This window comes from Ursus americanus, chromosome 7 (assembly GCF_024610735.1).
Source record: "Ursus americanus isolate L20-20 chromosome 7, mUrsAme1.1.p, whole genome shotgun sequence".
Classification (NCBI taxonomy): Eukaryota; Metazoa; Chordata; class Mammalia; order Carnivora; family Ursidae; genus Ursus; species Ursus americanus.
This window is the reverse complement of record NC_142133.1, coordinates 64,590,734-64,615,773: the sequence shown is the minus strand read 5'-3', so window position 1 is coordinate 64,615,773 and position 25,040 is coordinate 64,590,734. Positions and strand designations below refer to the sequence as shown.

At 40.7% G+C, this 25,040-nt stretch overlaps 1 protein-coding gene across 2 annotated transcripts in view; it reads left to right on the top strand.

The window, feature by feature from the left end:
- Positions 1 to 25,040, top strand: part of BABAM2 (BRISC and BRCA1 A complex member 2) — a 408,693-nt gene that overhangs the window by 113,713 nt on the left and 269,940 nt on the right. For both annotated transcript variants that reach the window (XM_045809160.2, XM_045809161.2), the window contains exon 5: positions 15,382 to 15,576. In XM_045809160.2, coding sequence (XP_045665116.1) covers positions 15,382 to 15,576 — 195 coding nt within the window. The remainder of the gene's footprint in view (positions 1 to 15,381; positions 15,577 to 25,040) is intronic.

Here is a 25,040-nt window from a genome sequence, read left to right as displayed (position 1 = left end):
TTCTCAGACCGTTTATGGTCTAATAGAGGGAGGCTAAAATGAAATAACTGTATCACCCAGATAGTCATTTATTTTACAAACATTAGGGGGCACATTGAACAGGCGAACTTTCTTTTTATCCTTCAGTTTCAGTGCCTCAGAAACTTTAGCCATTTATTCTGTTGCATTTTGCTTACACCAATAAACACCTTATGTATCTACCACAAATGAAGGAACCATGGAGGGAACTAAAAATATCTTTAGGAAATGCCCTAAAATCTTAATTCAGGTGTTGCAAACTCAGATGCCTGAAGGAGCCAGCCAAGTAATAAAAATGAGTGAAAAACATAGGTATAAAGGCATTGTAACTGGTGGGGATTGTGACCTACTGAAGCGTGTATGCTTTGTCTAAAGATGTTAAAATAAAAAATTGGTGTGGTTCAGAGAAAGCATGTCTCCAGTCTGAGGCTGCCAATTTGCAACCCCTCTATAATTCCTTAATATTAATGGAAGCATCACAAAAACATTTGAGGGAAAAGATGGTGGTTTAAAGTTAAATACATCCAATTTAAGAATGATCACACCCCGTAGTAATCTATCTGGTGCTCTTCTTCTGGGGCATAGGTGACATTAAATTAGGGATGATGGAATTCTAGGAGGAGCCCGGAAGATATTATTGATCTAGGCAGGGGAGGGGATCAAAGTTAGGGGAATCATTAGTGTTGGAGAAACAGAAATTAGGAAGAATGATGTTGGCTCCCCATTGCTGAAGATTTTTTTTTTTTTCTGGATATGGAGCACCCTGAATTCCAGGTGTTAATTATTAGAGGTAGGTCAGAGGTCTGGAGACACATTCTGTTAATACCTGGGAAATGTGTGAGGCAACTTTAATGGGAAGCTTTAGTTAGATAGAGCCTTTCACCATCATTTAGACAGTAGATCTTATATGAAGGCCTAATGAATTTATGTGACTTGGTTCTTTGATCTCACCGAGAAAATTCATCAGAAAGATGATCAGATTTTCTGGGTTTCTGCCTTGCATTAGAATGCCCAAATGCAACTCCAAAAATCACGAAACAGATTCTCTAGGGCCAGGGAAAATGTATCGCTCCAGGTCTGCCGAATCAGTGTCTCAGCGGGTAGGACCCGGGAATCTGCCTTTTTAAGATACTTCCGCGGTTACTCTGATGATAGCCAGGATGGGAACTGAAGCTGTAGGTGGAGAAGCTTTCATATACTTGCTGGAAGGTATCAGGTTTTCTTGGTCAATGAAGATTGCATATTGAACAGCCCTCTATTAAGGGCATTTTAAAAAATTGGTGTTTAGTGATAAAAAGAACTCTATTCTGTTGGATGGATGATAGTGAGTTGTCAGCAATAGAAATTGGTAGCTTGGTATATTAGAGCTTTGTTAAGGTTCTTGAGGCATTTCGTTGGAGGAGTACACATGAGTATTTACCCTAACTGAGATCCAGGGACGGCTGTTTAGATGGTACATTTGAAACAAATGCTTTTCTTTAGTTGGCTGTGAGGGGCCCCACAGCTTTGAAAGAATTGAGGAGGAACAGCTTTGGGGGCTGGAGAGGGACGGTGAGCTTAAGGCAGTGAAAATTGATAAAACTGAGTAATCGTGTATTGCTAAGTTTACAAATGGTTCAAAGGCAGGCACCTGTGGCTGCTTGGTGGGGGCCCTGTTTTAGTCTCTCTGGAGAGAGAACGTGTGCAAAAGACATAAAGGCTTACGAGCCAAAGGTACGCATTTCAAGCTTGGCATGGAGCCGGCATTCGTGAGCCACCACACCGTCCACAACACGACAGCAGGTACGTGCTCGTGATGCTTCAGTCAACCCTAGCGAAGGTAAACACGTCTCCTGTTTACAGGACCATAAAGCCAGAGAAGACCTCTCCAAGCTCAGTGTGGATGAGGTGCTGTGCCGCGGCTTGTCAAATACAGCCCCCAAACCCATGTCCGGAACCACAGTGTCTTTATCTGGTCTAGAATGGTTGTTCGTGTTTCTCTTCTACACCCTTCAGCAGGACTGTTGGCTTTTATAGAAGTCTTGCTTTATTACCACCCGCCCTCCCCAATCCAAAACCATACTGGTGTTTGAAGAGCTCTATCTTAGATGCATTTTATCTTAAGTTCATTGAATTGTAATAGACAAGGGTAGAGTCTTCCATCTTTCCCTTCTTTCTTCCTTGTTATTTATTTTTCCTGTAAGAGAAATGATTGTAATCATTATTGGGTTAGTGGAAATAGATTAATCCTCTATGTAGATTTTTCTGCAGGTAATTTAAGGAACTTCTTAATTTTTTTCTCTTGCAGAAAGCATCAGGACCCACAATGAATCTATACTTTGGATTATAGGTCTCTTGAATTGTTACATGGCCCAGTAAGAATTCATGCGCCTCTCTCTCTGTGGTTCTTTCGGGAGGAGGCAAAATGGAGATCCAGTGTTGTGGTGTATCAGCACTCTTTGATTCTGCCTCCTTCTTCCTCTTCTCCCTCTCCCTCTTCCTACTCTTCTTCCTCTTTCACAAATGTCTGATTGAAACTGGCTTAAACAGTAAAGAGAATTCATCAGCTTATAGGACTTAAAAGACCAGAGGTAGGCTTTAGATAAGGCTTGGTCCAGTGGCTGAAATAATGTAATTTAAGAACCTAGTTTCTTTCTGTTTCTTTTCTTTTCTGCTCTGCCTTTCACTGTGTTGATTTTATTCTTAGTCTTCATATCCACCGAGCAGCTCAGTCCCTTCTCTTGTGAACACAGAGTTGTTACTCCAGTTCAGACTTTATATTCTCCTCCCGTGGAGAGGAAGAATGCTTTTATTTCACAGAAGTCTCAGCTGATGTCTTCATTTATCTCACTGGGTAGGTGCTAGGTGTGCAGGAAATGTCGATAGGGTTAGGCAGTCAGGACCCATGGGGCTTGGAGTGGAGGTTCTTACTCAAAACCCACCCCTGAGAATGGGGAGGAGTGGTTTCCCAAAGGAAATCTGTGTTACCAGAAGGAGGGAAATGGCTGTTGGACATCAAACAATAGATGTCTACTAAACGTGGATTTAGAGCAATGACGTTATATGGATCTGAGGCTAGGAGGTAGAGTTTTTAGGGGGAAGTGTAAAGACACTGAAAGCTTCTATACCCCATATATTGTATTCTGTGGCTATCTTTTCATTTAGTTGGTGTTACTTTGCATTGCTTTTTTTTCTCTCTTACAGCTGCTTGTGGCTGGACTAACAGAAACAGTGTGGGGTAGCCTCCTTTTTAGCTGATGCTTCCCCTCCTCATTTACACACAAACTGTGTTACTAAGACACAGGTGACTGTGAGACCACTGGCCAGGAAGGCCCAAGACTGGGGTTTTGACTAAGAGGAGGAGGATGTGGCAAGTCCACAAGTCCGGAATTCAGTCCAAGCAGCTCAGCTAAGGTCAGGAGAAGCAGCTGTATGATAGCAATCACTGTGACCCAGAGGCCAAGTCTAGCCAGGGAAATCCTCTGGGGCAGTGGTCAGAAGCCAGGTGCCAGAGCCTGCAGGTGTTTCTCTAGTTAAAAATAACCTGGTTGAAGCTCTTTGTTCTGTCTTGTCCCATACTGCCCATTCCTGTGGGTCTCCTTGTGATTACATGGTTGGAAAGAAATGAGAATTTACCCTGAGGTCTGGTCCTGGCTGAGGCAGGCAACGAATTACCATTCGATTCAGGCGAATGGGTAGGACTCCTAAGATGTTGTGACTCACCTATGGCTAAAAACCACTCAGTGCCACAAAGGATCACTAGGCTTGAATGATTTTTCACCGTGATGTAAATAATTGGCTCCAAGCTCAAAATCTGTGGGTAGAAGTTGGGATTCGTAACCCTCCAAGTTGAAAAGACTCCTGAAGACATTTTCTAATGAAAAACGAAACCCTAACAAAGTGTTTGCTTTAACTAAATGATTGCAGTTAATTTCTTGTAAAGAAACACAGAAGCACACATTAAGTTAAAATAAGCTCACACTGTTGTTTCTTGTAGTACAGCCAGGAAAACCAGTAGCAAGCTGTCTCCTGCAAAATCACATCCCTGGATGATATTCGAGCAACCTGGACAATTTAAATACATCCCAGGAAAAACAATTTGAATTAAGTTAGAAATCATATCTGCCAATTTTCTTTCTGCTATTGCCGTGTTGCCTTTTATTCTTAGAATCTGAGTAGCAAAGATTGAGAAGGTGCGTGGCATTAGTGACTCAGATAAATAGCAACATTCATTTCAGTGGCACAACTAATTTGGGCCTCAAACGATTTGTGTGTGTGTGTGTGTGTGTGTGTGTGTGGTAATTGATGGGGTCTTGGTGAGCTGGATGCGTACTCAGCTTAAAGGAATTCAAATTTATGTTCTTTCAAACACTTTGTTGGCCACACAAAAGGATTTGTAATGCTTTGGGCTTATTAATCAAATTTTAGTCTACACTGGCATTTTATGTAAAATTGAACTTGATATTACTTATTCATACTTTTTTGATGAACAGGAGGTATAAAACCTGAGCATTTTGGCCCCCAATAGATTTGATTTTATATTCAAAAGATAACACCTTTAAGTTGTGTGGATATAGACATGATCTTATAGAGGAACTAGAATGGATTTAGTTATTCAAGTCCGCATCCTCCAAAGTGCTTCCGTTCAATGATGTTGGTGTTCCCAGTCTTAGTCCTTTTATCCCTGTCATAGAAAAGCTACCATTCCTGTTCTTTAAGTGGTTATGCCATTGAGAGAAGAAAGGCTAGTAAAGGTTCTGTGGAGGGTACTCTTTCCCTTCTTTTCAACCCCATTGCATCTGAGGGGGGTTGCAAGATAGAAAGGAATCTGCTTTCTGCTTTCTTCCTCTTAATAAACAAGAAAGGCTGGAGGAAGGGATGGGGCTTAAGATTCCTCCCCTCCCTACTCCCTCCAGCCGTTGTGTCCTATCGTCTATCTACCCCCAATTCCAAAGAAAAAGACAGAACTTAGAAATGCGCTGGGTGGCCCTAGAGACCTATTTGACATGACATGGGGCTGCGTGCTGGTCACCTTTTAAGAAGAACTGAAAGGTAATGTTACAGTAACTTCTGATGGCCCAGAAGGGAGACTACAATTTTTTGAATTTTCTAAATGGAACCAAAGGTACAGATTTAGATATTTTTGTATATTCTAAGTTAAAAGCATGTTTACCTGTGGAAGAAACTCAATAAGCAAAGTAAACCGGTTCCAATGATTCTGACACCCTAGCACAAAATTGGGGTGATAGAAAAATTCTCGTGTGATGTGCCAGCGGTGGGTCATCCCTCTGTAGATATTTGAAAATTGCCCAGATCTTCTCTGTTAATTGGAAGTTTTGCTTACCTAGCAACTGTGGGTGAGGCTGCCTACCGAATGGCATTTCAAAAAGTTCGGATTTAAGATTCCTTGTTTTGCCTTTTTTTCTATTACGAGTCTGTCAATTCTATCACTGGGAAAATCATGTGGGAAAGTGGTCTTTCGGCTACTAAGGTTAATTGTGGATTTTGTTCGGACATTACCTTTGTCCTTCTCAAGGATAGGTAATTGTCATGTTCTGTACTGACATACAGTCAGGGTCACTTTACCGTTAGTAACCAGGAGATTTTGATTGTAAGCCACAGAATGGACTGCTGTATTTGATCCTCAGGGCAACACAGGGTCCTTTTAGAAAGATCCTAGGTCACAAAAAGTTAACAACAACAACAAAAATCAGGGAAGTTGGTTTTTGGTTGGGAGGCAGGTCAGAACCTTGGAGAGCTCTAAGAGCAAGCTGGGGGAGAAATCACAGCCAGAAGCTTCCATGGCTGGCCCAAATAGACTAGATTTTTGAGAAGATGCCAATTCCATTTTGCTTATTGTCAAGATATGTATGATTTAAGGTGACAAATCCCTTTTACTCTAAGTATGAGCTGTGTATTTGTGGACTAATTGGTGACTTGGGGCTAATGTCTTAAACTAGAGAAAATGCATTTTTTCAGCACATCTTGTAGGTCCTCTAGATCATTTTATGAGTTTGGATTCCTCTTATCCAGGCTTCTGGTACCAAGATGAAGATGGTCACAAACAAGAAGGGCAGAGGAGCATAAGATTCCACTGAAGTGTTCATCATGTATTAGACGAGATCCATTGTTCCAGTGGATTTGTTTTTTTTTTCCGATGACATCTTAGGTAAAACTTCAATAAAACCAAAGCCAAAGCCAAACCAAACCAAATAAAAAACAGAATAGCGGAGGTGTTCTGGTGAAAGCAGGATTTAAGAGGTCTGGAATGCCTTCTACTCAGATTACACCTGGCTCCCTCAGTAGCCATCGAACACAGGCAGCAAATCACCACATTTCAGCAGAGCACATTCAATTTACTTGGCAGACAGAGTTCCCAAGTAGGTGTGAAGATCTAATCTAACTACTTCTAGGAATACCTTTATTAGCCCATATTGATTCCAGAAATGGCCTTATATTGGGTGTCTCCTTACCTGTTCATTTCGATGTCAGAGATTTGTATCTTTCCAATTAGCTTCTGTGCTTCCCAGAACCCACTGAGCTTTCAAAGACTGTAATTAACAACAACTTCAGACATCATGGCAACGATCTCAGATCTCAGACTCACTAGGCCCTGCTTATAAGGATGAAGATAATTATTAGAGTATTTGAAAATAAAGCCAATGAGGATTACAAAATGACCCTATTTAATTTTTTGCCTTACCAATATTTATTTCTGTGAGTACCCTACACATATTAGTGGAACGGAACACAACTGTGGTGTACTCTCCCCTTCCACACACTCCATTTTGTTCTTAACACTTGAAGTTTCTCAAAAATAAAATCCCAAAACATTAACTACAAGCTAAGTGTAAGGGACATGCTCGGGAGTGCTGTGTTGTCTTTTTTGTTAGCGGCATGACTATAAATGTGTGGAGGGTAGTTATATGGAAGTGGGAGTAGACTTGCTCTGAGGAGTCCCAAAGTTAGCTTCTCTTAATTCAGCTTTCCTGTCACCTACCCTTACATTTTATGTTATGTTAACTCTACTTTAAGAAGTTGCTGTATTTTAAGAAAGTATAAAAAAGGTTTAAAATAATTTCGTTGAAATTATTTTAGGTGATGCCTTAGGGGGTTATAACGTACAGCATGGTTACTCATTTTTGATAATGCTTGGTCCTCTTACAAATAGGTCAGTTAGCAAATTCATTTTTATCTTTTGTATTTCCTAGATGAAGTGGCATTTAAAAATTTCATGCTGTCCAGTTACAGTTCTGTTAGAAATGTAAAATGTCATCGGTCATTTCCTAAGACTTCCATTCAGAGAAATGTAACACAGAAGAGTTTTGGTTGAGAGAAGTGTAATAAATTCCTACAACTGTTGCCATTACATGATGGCATATTGCAAGTAGCTTTCTGGAAATGTTCTGTGAGGTTTGGAATTTAAGAAACAGTTCAAGGTTACTTAAAGCATATTTATTTAGGGTTAAGTGATGCAAGATTTGTTCTCCAGAAGGCTATGGAACTGGGTAGCTTTGAGTTGATAAAAAGAGACAATTGAAGTCTGACCTTATAAAATATGTAAATGGCAAGTGGAGTTTCTTAAACTTTGAGATTGAAACACAGTTTGGAATGAAATATTTGAAGTATGCTATTCTATTTTTAAAAATTTATAGTTTTCTATTATGAAAATATGTGCATGTGTTATTACGTATGTGCACATATATACATACATATATATAACAATACAATTAGAAAATGTGGAAAATCTAAAATATTAGGAAGAAGGAAAAGAGAACTCTGGTAAACAGACAACTGTAGACATCAGTTGTTGATATTTCTTCTAGTAATTTTTTATGCATAGATGTTTTTGGTGTATGAGCTTAGAAGGAATGAGAATAATCAAAGTTAAGATCATAATGTATATGCAGTTTTATATCTGTCTTCATTTAATATTTTGTCAGTATTTAATAGTATTTTCTATGCTATTGCCCAGTATTTGTAAACATACTGGCTGCATATTATCCCGTTGAGTGACTGTAACAGTTTTTCAACTATTTCTTATTATCAGGCATTTAGGTTATTTGCAATTCCGTGATATTTTAAATGACTGTACATTTTTTTGTCAAAGGTGCTTTTCCCCTCCTTTTTTGCTTTTTTCTTAGATTCTCAGAAATAGGACTTCTAAGGGGTTTTGAGAATGAACATTTTTGTGATTCTTGAAAAGAATACATAAACTGCTTGTATCAGTTTTCACTCTCATGTGTAAAAGTGTTCATGAAACTGCATCTTCCCCAGCATTAGCAATTTCCTTAAAAAGTGAGGAGCTGGCCAGATCATGAGTCCCATGAGAGCAAGAGACAATTTGTGGGGCCAAGGCCCCATTTTGGAGTAAAAGTCAGGCTACTGAGTTCAAATTAACACCTGATTCAAGGGAGGCTAGTCGAACCATGGGAGCCAGAGTATGTAGCTTCAGAGTGGGGGAGAAGGTGCAGAGTGAGCAAAGCTAGAGGTGATCTAGAAATACCCAAGATGAGTCAGACGTTGGCACCTTACGCAGTCCCATTGTGGCTCTTTCTGGGGGATAAGAGTAGTCTTCTTGGGGAACGGAGTATCTCATATAAGTTGTGAGGGAGACTTACTTTTGCTCTTGATACTCTTTTATGCTATTGGAAAAATGATGTTTCTTTTACCATTTATATATTATTTCTTCAACGAAAAGTTAGTTTATGAAAAAGAAGAAACCAAAGAAATTACATTTCTTGATTATTAGTAAAGTTGTATGCCTTTCACATATTGTTAATCCATTTTGATTTCTATTTTATCTGAATTCCAGACAGTGTAAAATTTTGTGGTATGAAGTGTCAGATCATTCCTTTTATTAATGGAAAATTTTTCTTATAAGATTTGTTTTTGTTAAAATTATCCCCCTTAGATTACTTTTCTCCTCATTATTAGGCAGTGATGGGTCCCTGGGCTCATTTGCTAATTTGCTTATTTTCCTCCTTAATCTCCCCAAAGATATGAATTTAGTACATTGTTTCCCAGCTTTTTTCCTGGATTGGTGTCCTTGCGTGTGTCTACATTTGCCTCAGTATGGCTCAGAAGCCATGTTTGCAGTAAGCGAGATGTGAATTGGGGGTGAGCGAGGCCTCTGAAAACAGTGTCCCTCACTAAGTTTCTGACATAAGGAAGCTGACAAGGAACTGAGGATTGGTCGGGCATGTTCAAGGTTGTGGGGCTGTTGATTTGGGAGTCCACATGTGTGGTGGAGTGTGTTGATGAGAGAGAAATGTGGGAGGGTTGAGGGTCCCAGAAGCAGGAGCTTCCCTTAAGTCAGGCAGCCTTGGCAGGGGAGCCCAAGTCGGGAATCCAGAATTAGTGCTAGGTGTGAGATATGTTGTGGCTGTAGAGAGGCGGGTGCCCGTTGTTTGGTTAGAAACTGGCATTTCAGTGAACTGAAGAGAGGATTGGCAGATTTATATTCTATACTGTCACTTACCCACATTTGCGTATCAACAGAGTTCTTCAACCGCTCTAGTTAACCAGTCTTTAAAATGAACCAACGTGACACCCCTGAACTGCTTCATCAGTGTGTAGTGGGAGTCAAGTTTCATGGCAGTTGTTCATCTTCTGCTTTTGTTTATTTCCTCTTACTGGGTTTTATCACTTTCTTCTAATGTGTGTTTCATTCCTCATTTTTGAAATCTCTCCCTTTTTTTTTTTAAGATTGTATTTATTTTTTTGTCTGGGGGGGGGGAGGGAGCATGCACAAGCAGGGAGAGGAGCAGGCAGAGGGAGAAGCAAACCTCCGGCTGAGCAAGGAGCCCGATGTGGGGCTCGATTCCAGGACCCGGGGATCATGAGCGGAGCTGAAGGGAGGCGCTTGACTGACTGAGCCACCCAGACATCCCGTGAAAATCTTTTTTCTATTTTCTTTTCTTTGGTAATATGTGTCCTGTGCTTACTCTTTGTGGCCATCCTCATTTCAGATTTCTTCTTTCTTGCATGACCAAAAAATAAGTAGAATAGAACTTAGTATATATAGAATAATACATGTGTAATATATTATTACGTATTATGTATTATACATTGTAATATTACACATATTATGTAATATACACAGTAATATAGAGGGAAATACTTATTTTTCTCTTTTTTCTAAAGAGGCCTCTTAATTTATGTTCTCCCCCACCTCTCCACCCCTGCTCCATCTTCGCTTGTACACTTCCCTGAAGAAACTTTGAACATTTTCTGTCTCTACCCAAGAGAGTGGAAAGCTCCAACATCTGCCTTGTTAGACTATTTTAAAAATATGTCCTAGTCTTAGGAAGCGATCACAATCTTGTAATATCTTCTCTGTTCTCCCCTTCTAAACAAAGTGGCTCAGACCACAAATTACGGAAGTGAAAGTGGTATGTAGCAATAGTGGGGGGATTTTTATTTTGTGGAGCCTGTCTGTACCTCCCCTGATGGGGATGCTTTTCGGCTAAGTCATTTCCCGGTTAAGTGTGCACTGAATGGCCAAAGAGGTCAGATGTATTTCCATGTACTGGGGGATTGTATTTTAATGGGAAGGGACTTGGTGGCATATCTTTATGCACTTAACAACTAGGTTGAATTACTTGAATTCAGATTGGTAAGAGATGTTTGCCAGCTTATATGCTTTTATATATATATTTTATTGTGGGATATAGGCTGGTAACTTGCCAAATAGCTAAAGAGAAATGATAGAATTAAAAAAGTAAAAGTTGAGGCAACTAAACTTTTTTCTTTTTGTTCTAGAACAGGGACTCGACTACTTGACCAAGAGATGGAAGATTGTATATTTTTCCTATTAATGTTTAATGATGATCTCTGAAGGAAATGCATAGCAAGTTACATAATGACCATCTTGAGTTCTGTACTGTGTTGCTATATCCTTTTTTTAGAAGATTTTATTTATTTATTTGAGAGAGACAAATCAAGAGAGAGTGAGCAGGGGGAGAGGGAGAAGCAGACTCCCCCGTGAGCAGGGAGCCTGACGTGGGGCTCGATCCCAGGACTCCAGGATCATGACCTGAGCTGAAGGCAGACGCTCAACAGACTGAGCCACCGAGGCACCCTATGTTGTTATATCTTATTGATACTTTGTGGCCTTGAGTAGCTCAAAAGGAATTTTCAGAATCTTGAGGTCAAGAGGTTTGCCAGTGAGGACTTTTGTACTCTTCTTATCAAATCATTTCATAGCTAGGGCTGTGTTTCATTACTTACTTTTTCCTCTGTTCATCAAATCTTTATTTGAACATCACTTAAGACTTGTCTGTCCTGTACATAAGAGAGCATTTCATGATTTCCCCATTGTCATTTGGTGCCTGTAAATCAACCCACTTAGTAGATCAGAGTAATTGCTGTCCTTTGAAAGGATGCATTTTTTTTTTCTTTTTACCTTTTGTTTGTTTTCTTTTGGTAGAAGACTTTTCTCGTGAGATTAGTTATGATATTAATGAATGTGATTACGTGGTACTATATAAATGAAACGTGTCAACGTTCGGAAGATCTGCATAACTCCGTGAATCAGTATTTTCTTTTTTTTTTTTTTTAATTATTTATTTATTTGACAGAGATAGAGACAGCCAGCGAGAGAGGGAACACAAGCAGGGGGAGTGGGAGAGGAAGAAGCAGGCTCCTAGCGGAGGAGCCTGATGTGGGGCTCGATCCCATAACGTCGGGATCACGCCCTGAGCCGAAGGCAGACGCTTAACCGCTGTGCCACCCAGGCGCCCCAGTATTTTCTAAATGACCAAATGCATGATGGCACAAAACCACACATGAAGTAGAAAATACATTTAAAGTGCAGGATAGATGAGTAGAATTTAATGTAAGAGTATATGAAATGTTTATTAATATAGTTTCAGATTCCACATTGCAGCTAACCTTTAAGAAACTTCCACTTGTTGAGTTTTGGTGTAGTATCCAAGAAGAATATATCTAGAATTATTTGACAAGGCTATTAAAACACTCCTCTCTTTTTAAAGTACATATTTGAGGCTGGATTTTTTTCATATCCTTCAGCCAAAACAACATATTGCAACATTGAACGTAAAAGCAGATATGAGAATTCAGCTCTTTTATTAAGCCAGACATTAAAGAGATTTGCAAGAATGTAAAACAATGCCGTGCTCTGTTTCTTTTGGAAATCCTAGTGATTCTGTTAAAAATGTTTCTATGTTAATACGTAGTAGGTTTGTTATTTTAAAATGAATTAATAAATATTTTAAAAATTTTTCGGTTTTCATTTTTAATATAGTAAATTTAATCCCTATAATTCATCTACACAGAAGCTCTTTGGTGTTCTCAATACTTTTTTTTTAAAGAGTGTAAAAGTTTTCCAAGACCAAAATGTGTAAGAACCCTTGGTGTAGTGCTTAAGCAGGGACTTGGAGCCAAATTGCTGAAGTTTGAAACTCAGCTTGATTGTTTAATAGCTCTGAACAAGGTATTGAACTACTTTTTCTCGTCTATAAAGTGGTGTAGTAGTATACTTTATAAGGTTGTGATATGGATTAACTTGAATATATGAAAAGTTCTTAGAATTTATATAGCATTTGGCAAGCTATGTAATTGTCACCTGTTGAACATTGGCAGTGTAACATGCGTTCTGTTTTATTGATGCTGAATTTCTAACTTTCCAGAGATTGGGTGTTTGGAGGCATTAACATGGTCAGCTGTTATCAGTAGAGTCCTGTATCCACAACCTTTTCTATAATCCTTTTTCCTCCAAGTCAGTGGTTCTCAACCTTTGCTGTGCATGTGAATCACCTGGGGAGCTTTAATTGAAAACAAACACTCCAATACCCAAGACCTCAAAGATGCACCTCAGATTAACCCAATTGAACCAGAATCAGGAGGTGGGGCGTAGGGCCCAAGCGTTAGTATTTTTAAAGCTCTCTAGGTGATGCCATTGCAAAGACTGGTAAGCACTACTCTGAAGTCTGAGCCTCTGCCTGGAGGTTCTGCCTTTCCCTCCATGTTCTCCAGTAAATAGGAGCTGATTTCTCTCTTACACCCTTTATACCATCGTGCCTGGAGGTATGTAGGTGTTCTCCTTGCTCTTCAGTGCTGCTACCAAGGAAATTGCCGTTCCCTTTTCCCCAACATTCTCTACGTATATGATTTAACATGCATATAAATGATTCTTCCAAGCCAGGCATGCTTTTGGTGGTATTCCACACCTTGTCAGTCCCTGTTACAGGCCACCTCTGTTCCTTCGGTTGTAACCGTCCTGTTCTCTGACCACACCTCCCGTCTTTCCGTTTTATTCTTCTTAGTAGTTATCTGTTACTAGTTATCAAATCCATTAGTCTTTTTATTCATCCAGTAGCACTGACCTTACAATTAACTGCCCTGTTACTGCCGGACACCTACTGGTTGACCTAATTGGAGGAGCAGATCTCGCCCCAATGAGCATCAGCCCACCAGGCTTTTATCACCTTGGTCATTCTTATTCTATTCACTGTCCTTGAATTTGCAGCAGCCCTAGTTCAAGGTTATGTGTTTTCCCTATTAGTAAGCCTTTCCCCCATGTAGTAATACCTAATGACCCAAACTCAGGACCTTTGGTCCTGCCACCCTTTCACAAATTCTCACCCCCCCTCACAAACTTGCTTGGCTTTTTCCTGGTTTAACGTCCACTGTCCATAATTATAATTATTCTTTTGCAAACCCTCTAAGATCTTTGCCTCTCTTTCTTTCTGTTGTGCTTTCCTGGCAAAGTCCCAAGCTTTGTTAAATCCAAATTCCTCTCACTTCACATTTGCACCCAGGCAACGAAATTTATGCTAATTGGTCTCACTTAAAAACCATCTCTCTAACCTCAGTGGGGCTTTTAGTGCTATCTGGAATTCCTCCTACATTTCTCCAGTCCATTTATTCTACTAAATGACTCTTCTAAATGACTATTTCATACCTTCTTCTCCAGCTTCCAATATCCTTCCTTCTTCCTGACTCCCATTTGATGACCTTCCTTCCTGTTTCAAGGAGAAAATAGAAGCTCTCCGGAGAGAACTGCCACATGCTCCTGTCACTACACGGAGCAACCCGCCTGCACTTAACACTCATTTATTTGGCTTTTCCTCCTGTTCCAGTGGATGGGCTCTCTGTGCTCAATTCTAAGGCCAGCCCTCTTAGAGATCCCATCCCTATCTACCTATTTGCTTTCTTTCCTCCTGCGATTCTGCCTCCCACCCCCGCCTTACTTCCCCCCCTTTCTCTACATGGACACAGTCCCCCAGACTACAAACATCTGAGCAAAACTTTCCCTTGACCCCACACTCCCCACTAGTTACCAGTTTGAATTGTTTGTCCTAGCTCTGTGCACTTTCTGCGCATCCTTTCTGAAACGCTTGACAGTCACGTCTTGCGTTACCAAAGAGCACCTGTCGAGGATGCTCTTCACGGGCATGTCAGTGGGCCCCGTGGTCAGCTCGCAGGCTTCCTTAACTCACCTCGTTAACACCATTTCACACAGCTGGTCACCTCTTTCTCCTTGAACCGCTCCCTTCCCTAGGGATGCGTGCTGTATGGTGCTCGGTAGCATTTATTACCATCTACTGATCTGTTTCATTTTTGTGGTTTATTTTGGCCCACTAAAATGTAAGCTCCTGGAGAGCAAGGGCTTGGCTTGTTTTGTTGACTGCCTAGAACGGTGGCTGACGCTTAATAATGGGCATTTGTTAGCTATTGTTGAATGAACGAACGTATGTGAGCTTCACAATGACTGGGTATTGACCAGATCTTGCCCCATTCCCAGCTCATTTCGTGCTCATAAGCTGTCATGGCCATTTCCTTCCTCTCTCTGAACCTTGCATTTTATGCTTTATTTTCCCCTCTTCTCTACTCCTTCCATTCCTATCATTTCCAGGCCAAACCATCACCGGTGTGCTTATATTTCTGTGGGGCTCCAGTGTTTACAGAGCATTTATTTATATATGCTATTACAGGTGCAGATGGTCTGTGGTTCTGGGTTGAATGATGTTAGCATATAATGCTGGATTTATGTGCAGATTGAAAAAAAATAAAATTGTAAAAGAATAAGAAGGAAATTAAGTCTTCCAGGGCTAGAATGATGGTCTTCTAGGATGTCTGGGTTTCTTGTCTTATTCCTACCCTGCTCTACACTTTACTCTTTCTGTCTCCTCATGATGAAATTCCACCTTGATTTTCTGCAAGGATTTGTAGAAGGCAGGAGAAGTCACCAAGCTCAAAAGGCCCTTCTAACTGCAGTTCTGAGTTTGTTGTTAATTAAGAGTAATCTGTTCCTCTTAGATTTTTATAACTCTTTTCCTCTATGTTGATGGGCTAACGTGATACTGGATTTGTAGGAAAATTCCTTTTTAACTGGCCTTTTATTTCTGACTTCTACAGAACCTTGCCTCCTGGAATCCTTCAAATCCTGAATGTCTGTTACTTGTGGTGAAGGAACTCGTGCAGCAATATCACCAGTTCCAGTGCAGCCGTCTCCGGGAGAGCTCCCGCCTCATGTTTGAGTACCAGACGTTACTGGAAGAGCCACAGTATGGAGAGAACATGGAAATTTACGCGGGGAAGAAAAACAACTGGGTAAGGTTTTTTGAGAATGGGAAGAAAAGGCGCTTCATCTGTAATAAAATAATTCAGATGTTCATTTATAGCCATTTCCTTAGACAAATATGATTTTGGTTGCCTGTGTACTTTCTCATAATTTAGAGCTTGAAGGGCCTTGAATGTTCATCTGGTTCAGTTTGTTCCTCATAACGATCACCTGGGGAAGTTTGTGAAATTTGGAGTCTCCTGTCCTCAGCCCCAGATGTTCACAAGTCAGGGGTGAAACCTCGGGACCTGCCTGTATAACAAGGTCCCTTGGAGGTTCTGATGCAGGTCACACAGGTCACATATTTGAGACACTGACAAGCGCCCTGTCTATTTCGGTGTAGAATGCCTCCCAGTCAGATAAGAGAGGCCAGTCACTCTGGAGGTAGCTGGCTCGTATGGAGCCTTGTATAATCTCTTTGTAATTTCTCGACTTTGTAGGATCTCTTAAAAACGCAGGTCGGATCACATCTCTCCTCTGCCCAGAACTTACAGATACTGTCTTTTTCTCCCGTGGTAAAGCCAGAGTCCCTCCAGTGGCATAGAAAGGCCCTGTGTGCTTCCCATCACCACTACCCTTCACCCATCATTGCTTCTCTCACTTCGTCTCTTACTTTCCTGCCTAAAAATTTCCAGCTTCACCCTGCTAGCGCCCTTGCTCCTGCCCTCGGGGCTCTGTGTAGCTTTCCCTTGTCTGGCATAGATCCCTAGATATTCTCATGGCTGACACCCTTCCTTTTTAGTTTTTACTCATGTGTTATATTCTCTGTGATGCCTGTGTTAACACCCACAATATTTTTTTTCAAGTAGACTCCATGCTGGGCTCCCAGGGTGGGGCTGGAACTCACGACCCTGAGATCAAGACCTGAGCTGAGATCGAGAGTCGGTTGCTTAACCGAATGAGCCACCTAGGCGCCTCAACACCCCCCATTTTTTTTTTTTTTTTAAGATTTTATTTATTCGACAGAGAGAGAGACAGCCAGCGAGAGAGGGAACACAACAGGGGGAGTGGGAGAGGAAGAAGCAGGCTCATAGCAGAAGAGCCTGATGCGGGGCTCGATCCCAGATTGCCGGGATCACGCCCTGAGCCGAAGGCAGACGCTTAACCGCTGTGCCACCCAGGCGCCCCGACACCCCCCATTTTTTTTAAACAACTTTTTTGAGGTATAATTTACATACCATGAATTATCTGTTTTAAGTGTCTGATTCAGTGATTTTTAATACATTTGCCAAGCTGAGCAACCAGCACCACAATCCAGTTTGAGAATGGTTCTGTCACCCTGATAAGCTCGCTCATGCCCATTTATGGTTAATCCTCTTCCCGTTTCTATCCCAAGAGAAAGTAGTTAGGAACTACTAAACTGCTTTCTCTCTATAGATTTTCTTCATACAATGGTGTCATTTGATTATGTAGTCTTTTAGCATAAGATGTCTGAGCTTCCTCCATGGTGTAGCACGTGTCACTGCTTGCTTTCTTTTTGTGGCTGAATGATTCCATTGTATAGACAGACTGCATTTTGTTTATCCATTTACCTGTTGATGGACATTTGGGTTGTTTCCACTTTTTAACTATTACGAATAATGCTACTACAAACACTCATATGCAAGTCTTTGTAACAGCCCCCCCTTTTTTTAAAAAAGATTTTATTTATTTATTTGAGAGAGAGAGAGAATATGAGCAGTGGGGGGTGAGGTGGGAAGGACAGAGGAAGAAGGAGAAGTAGGCTCCCCGCTGAGCAGGGAGTCCGATGTGGGGACTTGATCCCAGGACCCTGAGATCATGACCTGAGCTGAAGGCAGATGCTTAACCAACTGAGCCACCCAGGAGCCCTGCGTAACACCCTTTTTAAAAATCGTATCTCTCACACCCCCACCTTTACTCTGCTCTATATTTTTTGGCATCTGTTTTTACATACATATAATTAGCATGTTGTATTAATATATAGTGCTGCACAAAATACCATTCCAAAATTTGGTGGCTTAAAACAACAACATTTATTATCATAGTTTTTGTTTGTCAGGAATCTGTATAGACCCTCTGATAAGCTGAACTCGAGGTGTTGGCCAGGGCTGCAGTCTCCTCGAGGCTCAAAAGAGATGGATCCATTCTAAGTTAATTCATGTGGCTGTTGGTACCATTTAGTTCCTTGTGGGCCTTTGGATTGAGGGTCTTAGTTCAGTGCTGGCTGTTGGCTGTTGGCTGGGGCTGCCTTCACCTCCTTGCCTCTTCACAGGGCCTCTCCACAGGGTAGCTCGTAAGGTGGCAGCTGGCTTCACCAGAGCAAGCAAGCAGGAGAGAGAGTGTGAGTAAGGCCGACGTCACAGTCTTTATGATCTAATCTTGGAAGTGACATTTCATCACATTCGCTCTGTTCTGTTAAGTCCAGTCCCTATGCAGGGGAGGAATTACGTGAGAGGGTGAATACCAGGGACCGTTGGGAGCCACTTAGAAGCAGCCTCCCACACTCATTTATTATGTTTATTGTTTGTGTGTGTCTCCTCACTGGAATGTAAAATTTCGGGACGGCAGGTGTCTCTGCCCTGTTCACTGTTGTATCAGAAACACCTAGAACAGTGCCTGCCACATCGTTTACTTTCTGTAAATATTGAATGAATGAATGAATGAATGAATAAACATGAACCTAGTTAACCATAGAATAACTTTAGGTTCCCTTTTCTGTCTTAACTCTTCTAGGTTTCACTTAGTCTTCCTTCTCTGAAGTTAAATATGCCTCCTCTCCTTTTATTCTTCAGCCTTTTCTTAAAGGACATGTTTCCCAAGGTCTTATACATGATTAATGCATTTGAATCAGTAGGTCTAAAATTTATTGTTACAAATCATCTTATTTGTTCAGTTCAAATTTTTTAAAAACTATTTTGTTTATTTTATTGTGGGAAAAGCCACATCAAATTAAATTTACCATCTTCACCGTTTCCGAGTATACAGTTCAATAGTGTTGAGTATCTTCACATTGTTGTGCAATATATCTCTAGAACTTTTTCATCTTGCAGATTTGAAACGCTGTATCATTAAGTACCAGTTCCCCTGCCTTCTAGCCCTTGGCAACTACCTTTCTATTTTCTGTTTGTCATTTTGAGTCTTTTAGAGTCTTCCAATAAGTGGAATCATGCAACGTTTGTCCTTTTGTGACTGGCTTATTTCATCTAGCATAGTGCCTTTGAGGTTCACGCAGGTTGTAGTATGTGTATGTGAATGAACAAGGTTCATTCCTTGTTAAGATTGCAGAGTACTCCGTTGTAAGTGTGTACACATTCTGTTTATCCATTTACCCGTCGATGGACACTCGAGTTGCTTCTGCCTCTTGGCTATTGTGAATAAAGCTGCACTGTATAAGGGTGTGCTAATACATCTGCAAGATCATGCTTTGAATTCTTTTGATTATATCCCCAAGAGTGGGATCGCTGGATCATATCATCAGTGCTATTTTTTTTTTTTTTTAAAGATTTTATTTATTTATTCGACAGAGATAGAGACAGCCAGCGAGAGAGGGAACACAAGCAGGGGGAGTGGGAGAGGAAGAAGCAGGCTCATAGAGGAAGAGCCTGATGTGGGGCTCGATCCCATAACGCAGGGATCACGCCCTGAGCCGAAGGCAGGCGCTTAACCGCTGTGCCACCCAGGCGCCCCCATCAGTGCTATTTTTAAGTTTTCAAAAACCTCTTTACTATTTTCTATAGTGGCTGCACCGTTTTCAGTTTCCACCAACAGTGAAGAGCTTAAGGCTTTAAACTCTTGATGATTTTGCATCTTGAATCTGTTCATATGAATAATAAGGAAAACTTTGTTGAACTTAGTTTATCCTCTCATCCTAGCATTTTTCTTATTAAATAATCATCTTAGTTCTCCTCTCAAAAACAGTTGTTAGGTTAATTTGGCATGACTTCTTGGTGAACCTGTGTTGTCTTTAGACATTTAGTGCTTTAGACATTTAGTGCTGATAGACTCATTTGAAAATGGGAATCACTGTCAAACTAATTGGTCTTTAATTTTTAGGATTTTCCTTCCCACCCAATTCACCCTTTGAATATTAAGGCTGAATTTAAATATATCCAGTTTTATGGCACCTTTCTGATCTAAAAAGTTTTTAAATTGCATTTGACCCTTGAACAACACAGGGTTAGGGGCACCATCTCCCCCCCTTACACCCCCATCATGCAGTCAAAACTCAATGTATAACTTTGGACTTCCCCAGAACTTAACTACTAATAGCCTACTGCTGACCGGAACCCTCACTGCTAACATAAAATGTCGATTAACACATACTTTGTATGTTATATGTATTATATACTGTTTTCTTACAATAAAGTGAGTTAGAGAAAAGAAAATGTTGTTGAGAAAATCTTAAGGGAGAGAAAATACATTTATAGTCCTGAACTGTATTTATTGAAAAAAATCTCCACATAAGTGGACCCATGCAGTTCAAACCTGTGTTGTTCAAGGGTCAACCTTATATTCATTGGCTCAGCTAATTCTTGACTTGTAGACCATCTAGATGTTGAAGTTCAAATTCATTTTAAGCAGCTAGATAGTTAAAATTTATAGTGTTTTGAAAACTTTGTATTTTATGTTAACTGATTCTTCATTCTTTACTTAAAAAGCCTACTACTGCTATACTTACCCAGTTTATTTTGATTTACTATTGAGTAATCTGTAAGGATTAGGGCAATGGGTATGGATTCAGGGGAAGTGAAGAAACTGAGAGTCCCGTAACAAGGCAAGGTGGACAGTTAGAGGTTAAGCTTCCAGCAGAGTAGGGCTAGTGAGGGCCTAGTAGAAATGGGAGCTGAGACTACAGAAGTGAAAAGATAGGTGTATGAGTTAGTCACTGGTCAAGGAACAGAATATAAAGGTGTCTTGAGGAATGAAACACATTCAATATTGGCAGACTGTTTCAGGAATGCATTAAAGGGCAGTCTGCGAATGGAATCCAACACTAGACCAAGAATCTGGACAATAAACACAGGACCCTGGCAGAAAGCAAGGAACTTGATTTTGAGTTGTGAGCCAAGATTTTTTGAATCTGGGACTATGAGTTTCCTTTTGCTGCTGTAAAAATTTGTCACAAACTTGGTGGCTTAAAACTACACAAATTTCTTATTGTCCTAGTTCTGGGGGTCCGAAGTCTGAAATGGGTCTCCTTGGGCTAAAATCAAGGTGTCAGCAAGGCTGTGTTCCATCTGGAGGCTCCAGGGGAGACTGTGTCAGGCACTGAAGAAACGGGCAGTTGTGCTCTCGGAGGTATCTTTGAGAAACTGTAGAGAAGCAGAAAGATCCCAGAAGACTGTAGAAAGGAAAAATGTGGAGATTTTTAAAAGAAATTATGCTCAGGTCTTTACGTGGATGATTTGCAAACATTTAAAAAAATATTTATTTGTTTGACAGGGAGAGAGAGAGAGAGTGTGCTCACAAGCAGGGGGAGTGGCAGGCAGAGGGAGAGGGAGAGGGAGAAGCAGGCTCCCCGCTGAGCAGGGAGCCCAATGGATGTGGGGCTCAATCCCAGGACCCTGGAATCACGACCTGAGTTGAAGGCAGACGCTTAACTGAGCTACCCAGGCGTCCCTTGATTTGCAAACATTTAAATAAGAATGCAGCAGTCAGGTGGAAGGACAGTTGGGTAACCCAGAAACAGACAAGGCAGTTTATTTTACCCTTGTAAGGAAGGTGGATGCCATTGACTTAGATTATCTCATTTTCGATAAAGTATTCTGTCATTCTCCCTTAGGATTCTCCTGACTGTATGTTCCTTTCTTGGTTGTTGGAATCTGTGGAAGAGCTACACCTAACAAATTGGATGTAACTCTTGTCAGCCAACAGGTGTCTTGTGGAATGTCACAGGGCTTTTCTTTTGACCCTATTGTTTTTGTTCACTCTTTTATTAGGACATCGAAAAGCTTTTCAAATTTTCTGATAACACGGAGTTTGAAAAGGTAGTTACTGTGAAAGACTACAGAATCCCTTTAAAGTTATTTTTATGTTTTTATGCACTGGAATGCTGCAGCAAACCCCCAAGATGTGGTTTGATAGGGTTAAGCCAGTGCAGGACTGATGTCCATTTATGGAAAGTCTACTCTGCTAGTCTTGGGTAAAAAGGGTAAACCTCCGCCCCCCCCCAAAAAGGGTAACCCAAAAAAGTTTTGGGTAAAAAGTAGGCCAGTCACAGCTTTTGCTGTTGAAGGTGTTAAAATCCAGTTGCAGAGACTCCCTACACATTTGTAAAACAATGAAATAGCAGTGCCGGGTAGATTGTCTCAAGTGCAAGTACAGCCAGTAGAATTTAGTGACTGCTGCCCCTGATGAACAGAACCGGTGAGGCCTTAGGGAGGGTGCACACAGCATGATAGGTAGAGGAGGGCATGGGTAGCAGTTGGAGAATAACTTAGGGGCATGGCATCCATGGGGAGCAAGAATTGTAAGCACACATATATGACTGGTTTACTTATCAGTAAGGTCACATCTGTTATCGCTCTCTCTCTTTTTAAAGATTTTATTTATTTGTTTATTTAGCGAGTGTGCACAGTGCAAGCAGGGGGAGGGGCAGAGGCAGATGAAGAGAGAGAGAAAACCCTCAGGCAGACTCCCCGCTGAGCTCGGAGCCAGATGTGGGGCTCAGGGCCCCCCCGAGATCACGATCTGAGCCAAAATCAAGAGTTGGACGCTTAACTGACTGAGCCACCCAGGCTCCCCACATCTGTTATCTCTTATTGGAATATCGAAGCATGAAGACTTTTTATATGAAATAAATTGATCTTTATGAATTAAGACATTAATATGCTCTCCAAATAAAACACCGTGCGATCCGTATGTTATTCCTGGCCTAAATGTAAATCCATTTATTTTGGTTCTCCCGATCCGACTGGTCCATCTGGGAAATACTCTCTGCGATGAATCTAAGACTGTGCGTAATTATTTAGTACCTTTGGATTACAAAATCCCATATTCTTTTGAGAGGATGGCGACTGCTTGTCTTCACTGAATATTTCTTTCTGCCACATATATTTATATTCTTAACTGTCCATTTCTGTTCTAAAAGTGTGAGGCTCTTAAAAACCTGAGATGCCTCTTCTATGTTACTGTCAGCTGACAAAAGGAAAATTTTAGGTGCCTTTTCTGCGTCAATTGAGAGGACCATATGATTCTTGTCTCTTCTCTTATTAATACGTTCTGTCACAATGATAGATTTGGGAATGTTGAACCACCTTGCATCCCAGGAATAAATCCCACTTGGTCATGATGGATAATCCTTTTAATGTACTGTTGGATCCTATTAGCTAGGATCTTGTTGAGAATTTTGGTGTCCATATTCATCAGGGATATCGGTCTGTAATTCTCCTTTTTGATGGGGTCTTTGCCTGGTTTTGGGATCAAGGTAATGCTGGCTTCATAGAATGAGTTTGGAAGTTTTCCTTCTGTTTCTACTTTTGGAAACAGCTTCAGGAGAATAGGTGTTATTTCTTCTTTGAATATTTGGTAGAATTCCCTAGGGAATCCATCAGGCCCTGGACTCTTGTTTTTTGGGAGGTTTTTGATCACTGCTTCAATCTCATTACTGGGTATTGTCCTATTTAGGATGGCAGTCTCTTCCTGTTTCAGTCTTGGTTGTTTATAGGTTTCCAGGAAGGCATCCATTTCTTCCAGGTTGCCTAATTTACTGGTGTATAGTTGTTGATGATAGTTTCAGCATCCTTTCCTGATTAAAACTCTTCAGAGTGTAGGGATAGAGGGTACTTTCCTTAATTTCATAAAAACCACCTATGAAAAACCCACAGCAAATATCATTCTCAATGGGGAAAAGCTGAGAGCCTTTCTGTTAAAATCAGGAACACGACAAGGATGCCCACTCTTGCCATTTTGTTCAACATAGTACTAGAAGTCCTGGCAACAGCAATCAGACAACAAAAAGAAAACGTATTCAGATTGGCAAAGAAGAAGTCAAACTCTCTTTCTTCGCAGATGACATGATACTTTATGGGGAATACCCAAAAGACTCCACCCCCGAATTACTAGAACTCATACAGCAATTCAGTAATGTGGCAGGATACAACATCAATGCACAGAAATCAGTTGCATTTCTATACACTTAACAATGAGACTGAAGAAAAAGACGTTAGGGAATCGATTCCATTTATAATAGCACAAAAAACCATAAGATATCTCAGAATAAACCTAACCAAAGAGGTAAGGATCTATACTCTAGAAACTACAGAACACTGATGAAAGACATTGAAGAACACACAAAAAGATGGAAAAACATTCCATGCTCATGGATCAGAAGAATAAACATAGTTAAAATGTCTATGCTGTCCAGAGCAGTCTATACTTTCAGTGCCATCCTGATCAGAATACCAATACCATTTTTCAAAGTGCTGGAACAAACAATCCTAAAATTCGTGTGGAACCAGAAAAGACCCCGAATCGCCAAGGAAATGTTGAAAAAAAAAAAAACAAAGCTGGAGGCATCACATTGCCTGATTTCAAGCTATACTACAAAGCTGTGATCATCAAGACAGCATGGTACTGGCACAAAAACAGACACATAGACCAATGGAACAGAATAGAGACTTCGGAAATGGATCCTCAACTCTGTGGTTAACTAATCTTCGACAAAGCAAGGAAAAACATCCAATGGAAAAAAGACAGTCTCTTCGATAAATGGTGCTGGGAAATTGGACAGCTATATACAGAAGAATGAAACTTGACCATTCTCTCACACTATACACAAAGATAAACTCTAAATGGATGAAAGACCTTGATGTGAGGGGTGCCTGGGTGGCACAGTCTTTGGGCATCTGCCTTCGGCTCAGGGCGTGATCCCAGCGATCTGGGATTGAGCCCCACATCAGGCTTCTCCGCTAGGAGCCTGGTTCTTCCTCTCCCACTCCCCCCTGCTTGTGTTCCCTCTCTCGCTGGCTGTCTCTCTCTGTCAAATAAATAAATAAAATCTTTAAAAAAAAAAAAAAAAAGAAAGACCTTGATGTGAGACAGGAATCCATCAAAATCATAGAGGAGAACATAGGCTGTAACCTCTTAGACATCGGCCACAGCAACCTCTTTCATGACATGTCTCCAAAGGCAAGGGAAACAAAAGCCAAAATGAACTTTTGGGACTTAATAAGATAACAAGGTTTTGCATAGCAAAGGAAACAGTCAGCAAAACAAAGAGGCAACCCATGGAATGGGAGAAGATATTTGCAAATGACACTACAGATAAAGGGCTGGTATCCAAGATCTATAAAGAACTTCTCAAACTCAACACCCAAAAAACATATAATCAAATAAAAAAAATGGGCAGAAGATATGAACAGACACTTTTCCAATGAAGACATACGAATGGCTAATAGACACATGAAAAAATGTTCAACATCATTAGCTATCAGGGAAATTCAAATCAAAACCACATTGAGATACCACCTTTCACCATTTAGAATGGCAAAAA